This window comes from Rattus norvegicus, chromosome 20 (genome assembly GCF_021556685.1).
Source record: "Rattus norvegicus strain SHRSP/BbbUtx chromosome 20, alternate assembly SHRSP_T2T, whole genome shotgun sequence".
Lineage (NCBI taxonomy): Eukaryota > Metazoa > Chordata > Mammalia > Rodentia > Muridae > Rattus > Rattus norvegicus.
The window spans coordinates 13,590,316-13,597,820 of record NC_141553.1 but is presented as its reverse complement, the minus strand read 5'-3'; the positions used below and the strand labels follow the sequence as shown (position 1 = coordinate 13,597,820).

Here is a 7,505-nt window from a genome sequence, read left to right as displayed (position 1 = left end):
GGCAGGTTGTTAGGGTCCCTGTTTTTTGTTTTTGTTTTTGTTTTTCCTTCAGAGCTGGGGACCGAACCCAGGGCCTTGTGCTTGCTAGGCAAGTGCTCTACCACTGAGCTAAATCCCCAACCCCATTAGGGTCCCTGTTATGTCAAAGAGATACCTGCCGTCATACTCAAAAATTGTATCCAATGCCAGCTGTGAGCCCCCCCGTGAAGAACTTTCTAGTTTCTAGGACAAGCTGATTTCTAAGGGCCCTTCCTTTAGCACCTATGTGTCTTTCTATAGTTCTCAAGTCCTAGGAATACTGTTGAAGTTTGATCTCTTGATCTGTATTGGAAGGATAAATATTGGCCCCCATGGCCTGGTTGCTCCTAGGAACAAGAGATTCCAAATGTACAATTTGACCTTGTTCCTTAAAACCATTTTAAGTTTAAGGGCTGGTGAGACAGCTCAGCTATTAACAGCAACTAACTGCTCTTCCAGAGGTCCTGAGTTCAGTTCCCAGCAACCACATGGTGGCTCACAACCATCTGTAATGGGATCTGATGCCCTCTTCTGGTGTGTCTGAAGACAGCTACAGTGTACTTGTATAAAGTAAATAAATAAACAAGCAAGCCATAATGTTTTACAAAGTCATAATTTTATTCCATACAGATTAGAGGGCAATGTAATAAAACAATAACTCTTTATTCCTTAAAATATTCAGAATCTATATTATAATAAAAAACAGATGTTCACCAACTTTTGGTTGATTTCTTCGTGTGTGTTACTGTTTGCTTTTTTTTTTTTTTTAAGCACCTTTTATATATTATTGACTTGGGTCTCCTATTGGTTGTGCATACTGTACCTCAAGAGAAGCATGCTAAGGATAGGTGGTGTCCCTTTTGAGCAAAGCTCCTCCCAGAGCCAGAAAAGGAGCCAGAAAAAAAAAAAGGGGGGGGTTGGGGATTTAGCTCAGTGGTAGAGCGCTTGCCTAGGAAGCGCAAGGCCCTGGGTTCGGTCCCCAGCTCCGAAAAAAAAAAAAAAAAAAAAAAAGGTTGGGACAAGAAGAAACAAAAACAAAACAAAACAAAGAGGCAAAATACAAAATGAGTCTTTATAGCAATAAAAATACTCAGGGAAAAAAAACCACTCAGGGAATCCTGGCAATTCGAAGCATCATGCTGGCATGGGCCTCCGGAGGGGGTACTGGTAATGTTTTCTTGGCTGCCTGTCCCAGGACGCTCATGATGGGGTTGTGCGCCTCCTGACATAGCTCAGCACCCAAGAACGCCTCCACCCTCTCTCGCCACGCTGTCAGTTGAGGCCGCCCCTCAAACAGATTACAGCCAAGAGCCACCGGCTGAAGGAACAAAGATGTGAAGTTTGAGAGATACTGAGGGTCCCGTTGTAGGCAATTCCGTACAAGCATCATAGACACAGCCCCTTGGGAGGTCCGGGGCACTGTGATCAGATCCAAGACCTGACAGCAGCCAGAAGCTGCCCCCGGCCCTGCCCCACACCTAGATAGAAAACAAGTCACACAAAGTTCTCCTCTGGATTTCTGGTTTTTTCCAGATCACAGTGCTCACGACTTCCTAAGTGGCAAGAAATAGTCCCCGCCCTTAGCTACTACTACTCCACCCGTTGGTCTCATACCTGTATCAACTCCTCTAGAGACATGAGATCCGCTAGCGTCACCTGCTGGCCAGCAATGAAGGCCCTGTCCCTGAGGAACTTGTCCTCCAGACGTTGCAGAGCCAAGACCATACTATTTCTGTTCCGTTCCACCTTTTCCTCGGGAACCTGGACCCCAATGAGTGGCCCCAACACCTGGCAGGACAACAGACGTGCTCGGTGTATAAGCCTGACTCTAACCAGGTGCCCGAGGTCCCGCCCCTCCCCAGAGGCCCCAGGATACCTTGGTCCACAGGAGTACTCCAAAGGTGCCACGGATGTTGTCGGCATGCCAACCCAGGTATTCGTGGACTTGGGCACGGGCCTGTAGGTCGGCCGGGTACCAGTGGTCTGCCACCTGGTACTTGGAACTCAGGTAAATCAAGATGGCAGTGCTGGGGACCATAGGAAGAAGGGCGATAAAGACCATGGGAAGAAGGGATCTGAGGACCTTGGCTCTTCCCCCTTCCTCAGCGGGTCCTGGAGAAGTCCCATATTTGAAGGACTGTCTCTGGTCTCACCACCTATCATTCCTATCTCTCGATGACTCTTGCCTGTCCCCAGAGCCTTTCTTCTCTGCAGTGCTGTGCATGGAACCCAGGTCAAAACACACACACACACACACACACACACACACACACACACACACACACACACACTGGGCAAGAGCTCTGCCCATCTAGGTCTCCCCTTCTTTTGATGTTGTGGACACTGATTCCTGGCCAGACCTTCTCTCTGCTTGTCTCTTTTTGGTTTTTTGTTCTTGTTGTTGCTTGTGGGTTTTCTGTGTTTGGTTTTGGTTTGGTTTGGTTTTGAGCTCTCTGCTTTTTTTTTTTTTTTTTAAGATTCTTTTATTTATGTATTTTTTTTTCTTTTTCTTTTTTTCGGAGCTGGGAACCAAACCCAGGGCCTTGTGCTTGCTAGGCAAGCGCTCTACCACTGAGCTAAATCCCCAACCCCTATCTATCTATTTATTTATTTATTTTTTTTTTATTCTCTTTTTCGGAGCTGGGGACCGAACCCAGGGCCTTGCGCTTGCTAGGCAAGAGCTCTACCACTCTACCACTGAGCTAAATCCCCAACCCCAAAACAGACCTTCACCTTTTTTTTTTCTTTTTCTTTTTTTTTTTTTTGAGCTGGGGACCGAACCCAGGGCCTTGCGCTTCCTAGGCAAGCGCTCTACCGCTGAGCTAAATCCCCAACCTAAATCCCCAACCCCTATTTATTTATTTTTATACTACAGATTTTACCCCCCCCCCCACGAGGGTTCCACCGAGCTCTCTGCCTTTTAAGACTTCATCTGTATCACACCCTTGCAGCCACCATCAGGCTACCCTTCTTTGCACGTGAAGAAACTCAAGCTCACAATAGTTATGTGACTTGTGCACAGCTTTAGAAAAAGCCTACTGGCGCCTTGAAACCTGTCTTAGATGGGCACACATCTATGGAGTGCCAAAGGGCATGTTCCAATGTCCCGTTTCTGCCAACAAGTTCACCAGCCATCTCTTCTACAGCCGCCTGACAGACCTCTGGTCCAGTCTCTGTCTAGTCACCAGACTCTAATGGGAGAGCCGGACAGTCTCTGAGCCCTGACCCTTTCACTGGTCTCCGGGGCCAAGCTTTAGCAGATTAAATAGGACACCTGGGAAGGTAGAAGATGCTCTTTCTAGTCCTTTGTTGAATCTACGTTTCTTTCCCTAGCCCTCGACAATCGTCTCCTTGTCGCCTTCCAATACTCTTCAATCAGAGTAGAGAGGCCTGGAGATGGGATAGAGGTGGCTACAGCTGAAACAGGACAGGGGCAAGGGACGAGCTGGATCAGGTCCCTAGTCTTCTGGCTTTCCCAAACGGTCTGCTCTAGCCACGCCTCCTCGTGGCCTAGGGTGGGAGTCAGTCAGGGCCCCGCCCCCAACCTCATCCCCGCCCATCAACCCCATCCCCACCCGACCGAAGCGGGGCGTCCAAAGGAAGCTGAGGGGAGGTAGTGAGGGCTCTGGGTTTATTTACAGCTGCACCTTTCGGTCAACACGAAGCTTCCGTCTTTGAGGACAGGCACTTTCTTTAAGCAGTTCACCTGGGAGAATTGCTCGCTCAAGTGCTGCCCTGGGAAAGAAGAAGCCAGAAAATGTATGCAAGGGCTCAGGCAGCATTCCTAGAGTCAACTCTCGCTTTCCAGCACACACTGCGTGCCTTCAAAGCAGGAACGGTGGGGATCCTTCACTTTTTTCTCCCCCACATCTCAGGACTGAAAGTCTCTCTTGTTAGAGTACAAGTTAAGTTTAAAGAGGGCTCTGAACGCAGAGCATTCCTATGGGGGGAGGGGGTGTCAGATGATAGGGGGATTGTACCCAGGCAGAATGTGAAGAACTAACATGGTCTAGGGGTAAATGGGCCAACCTTTGAGTAAATCCACGGTACGCAACTGAAAGGGGATGCCATTCTTCTTGGCGAAGATGTAGACCGCGCGGCTGGGCTGCGACAGCAGGTCCAGGTAGAGCTCCAAACCCATGGTGGTAGGTAGTGACACAAGGTGGTGTAGACGGATTGCGTTCGACAACTGTAGGAAGTGTCCGCGATTCCACAATAGGGGTCCAGCCCAGCCTCAGTTGGCCAAGTCTGACGCGTTCCCCCTTCTGGACAGCTGACACCCGGTGATCTTGGAGAGGGGGCCGCTTTTGAGGACTTTGTATCAAAAAGCAGGGCTGAGGTGCGCGCGCACTCAGACGGACAGACGTGATTTGTCCGGGGAGCAGTCGAGCCAGGAATCCAGTCCAGGACCTTAGTCTCACCCGGACCCGGAAATGACCTAATTCTGCTTTCCTGGACCGAACCCAAAGAGCTCGTTTGCAGGAAACTGGACCGCTCAGCTCCCAGCTCTCACAATTACTGCTTGAGGGGATCTTGGAGGCTGATCGCTGGGGTATCCTCCTTGAATGGGTGAAGCTTTTCGCAGGCTGCTAGGAACTTTGCCTTAAGGAAGAACTGTTGGTGGCCTAGCTGTCCCTTGCGGAACGGAACGGGTCGCCTAAAGCACTGCATCTCCCCTGGGACCTGGGAGGCTGGGCCGTAGTAACTTGAGGGAGTAGTAACAGGACCTCCTTCCTCTTCCCCTCCTCTCCTCTTCCCTCCCCTCCCACCGCCCCGAGACACACACACACACACACACACACACACACACACACACACACACACTCCTTGATATCCCTGACTCCATTTCCCAGATGCTTAGAACTACAGGCATTTGCTACAGCACCAGGCTTACTATAGTTCTGAGTTGCAACTCCCTGATAGCTAGGCGCTGTAGTAGCCTGCAAGCTCAAACCGAGCTCTCTCTAGTGGCGCCTCCCCTTTCCCCTCCCACCGCCATTCCGGTCCGAAGCCGAATTCCCCCTTTGCCTAAATAAGTTGGTGTTGTTTTTTGAGGAAAAGGATTCTGGAAAAAACACAAAGCGGTTTCCAGAGGAGCTTCTTCTGAAGCCCTGCACGGCACACGGCCCTGCTCACGCAAATTCGGTGGGGACTGCAGGTGGTCCAAGATGTCTGTACCCACGCAAGGAGATGTGATTGGATCTTAGAAATCTCCTGGCTTTGTTTATTTCACGTTTCGACGAGCATACTTCCCCTAGGCCAGACATTTCCTCTCACTTACGGGGTCAGATATGGCTCATGGATAGATGGATCCCTGAGTTTACCCGTCTTTCACTCAGCAGACTCAGGTACCTGCTTCGCTACTATCCGGGAGAATCCCTTCCCACCCTGACTGGCAAGGAACTGGTTTGGCTGCCTCACTCCCCTCTTCGATCTCTTCCTCTCTTCTGGCTTCTTTCCCCCCTAAATGCTTTCTTGAATCCTGACAAAAATACCCATTTTGCCACCCTCCCTCCTTGACCGTTAACCAGTTTTCATCTTGATTGTCAGATACCTAAAGGCAGAGTGGCGGTTTGATTGAGAAGTGCCCCTCCCCCACGTCCCATCTTCCCACCGCCCATAGTTTCCTGTATTTGAACACTTGGTCCCCAGTTGGTGGTACGTTTCGAGGAGGTAATATAACTAGGTTTTAGACTGTGTCATCTTGCCACAGGAAGTACCTAGTGAGAACCTATCTGACACACAAGACAAAAGAAAAATCAGTAGCTGGACCGAGGCTCCTTGACGAGGCATTGGCTTAGCCTCAATGAACCTAGCTCTGGATTCAACCCTCCACACCACAAAACAAACAAAAGATCAAAAACCCCAACCGAACTGGAAAGAAGCCAAGGTCCACAAATCGGACCCTGACGCTTGCTGAAGTGGTGGGAATAAAAGTTGGAATGACTGAGTCCCAGAGAGCACAGTCCTCAAGTATATCTACACCGTTCTGTGGAAACAGCATGCTGGCAAAGAGCCTTTGAGAATGAGTGTGCAGAATCAGGAGTGAAAACAGCGGGGGTTGGGGATTTAGCTCAGCGGTAGAGCGTTGACTAGCGAGCTCAAGGCCCTGGCTTCGGTCCCCAGCTCTGAAAAAAAAAAAAAAAAGAAAAAAGAAAAAAGAAAACAGCTGACCTCCGGGGGGGAGGAGGATTTGGGGGGGCGGGGGAACACCAGGGGCATAGTACAGCAACACCGCTATTGGGTCGGGGGCAGGGAGTGGGGCTCAGAGGCCGCCCCGGTTTAGGTTGGAAAAGGCACTGGATTCAAATCACAGCGCAGGCGTGTTGAAGCAAGCACCTAAGAGAACAAACGGAGAGCATCTCTTTCTGGGAACCGCAGCAGTACCAGAGAGAGATCTCAGGTTTCTGGGGAGCATTGGGTTGCAGGGGGCGGCGGGGAGTGGGGGGAGGGGATCTACCGTTAGATGAGGACAAACTCAGGAACAGAGACGAAAGCTCAAGATCTGGCAAATGAGGCAAAATTACAAGGAACCTGGAAGTAACACACACCGTAAGCTCTCTGCCCGTGATGAAATGTTGGTCCGGGGTAAAAGAAAATACCTCAAAGGGGTTGGAGATTTAGCTCAGTGGTAGAGCGCTTGACTAGCAAGCGCAAGGCCCTGGGTTCGACCCTCAGCTCCGGGGGGGAAAAAAAAAAAAGAAAAAGAAAAAGAACCTCAGTATGCCAGCGGGCTCTCCCCTACTCTTCAAACTGGAGAGGGGTGGGGCATGTGGCTCAGCTGGAGAGTACTGTGACAAGGGAAGCCCAAAGCCATACAAGTCTGGAAGACTACACTATGAGCAATAGCATGAAGTTATCTCCGCTCACCCTGCCACACCCACGTTCTAAGCATATGAAGATGTACATGAACTGGAGAAAAGCGGGCAGGGGAGAGAGGAGAGGGAAGGCGTGGGGGAGGGCAGGGCAGGCCTTCTTTCCGCCCTGAAAGCTTTCAGAAGCTCTAATATAATAGCAGCCTGGGCAGAGCAGTTTCGCTTGAGTGAGCGCTTTGGAGATGGCTCTGTGAGAGTGGCTCAAACTAGGTTTTAATATTTGAGGACTTGGGCTGGAGAGATGGCTCAGAGGTTAAAAGTGCTGCCTGCTCCCCCAGAGGTCCTGGGTTCAGTTCCCAACAACCACGTGGTGGCTCACGACCATCTGTGATAAGATCTGGTGCCCTCTTCTGGTGTTGAGGCATATGTGTAAGCATCGTACATAAAGGTTTTTATTATTCTTTATTTCTGAGATGAGTTCCAGGGACTGAACTCAGGTTGTCAGACTTGAACATGGGCACAGGGAACACTTTGACCACTGAGCCATCTTGCCAGTCTGGTTTTAGGTCCTTTGATGTTACTGTTGTTATTGTATGACAGGAGTGTTCTGCATACGTAGCCTACGGTTGGCCGCAAACTTCCACCATGTACGTTCTAGAGATCAAAGTCAGG

At 50.1% G+C, this 7,505-nt stretch overlaps 1 protein-coding gene across 3 annotated transcripts; it reads right to left on the bottom strand.

The window, feature by feature from the left end:
* Window positions 1-615: 615 nt before the first annotated feature.
* On the bottom strand, window positions 616-4,390 carry Gstt2 (glutathione S-transferase theta 2). Of its 3 annotated transcripts, none has more exons than XM_087597268.1 (5): window positions 4,048-4,390; window positions 3,293-3,753; window positions 1,895-2,045; window positions 1,633-1,806; window positions 616-1,336 (listed from the first exon to the last, which is right to left on the bottom strand). In XM_087597268.1, the coding sequence occupies exons 4-5, from the start codon at window positions 1,741-1,743 to the stop codon at window positions 1,127-1,129; spliced, it is 321 nt and encodes a 106-aa protein (XP_087453394.1). In that variant the 5' UTR covers window positions 1,744-1,806; window positions 1,895-2,045; window positions 3,293-3,753; window positions 4,048-4,390; the 3' UTR covers window positions 616-1,126.
* Window positions 4,391-7,505: the final 3,115 nt, after the last annotated feature.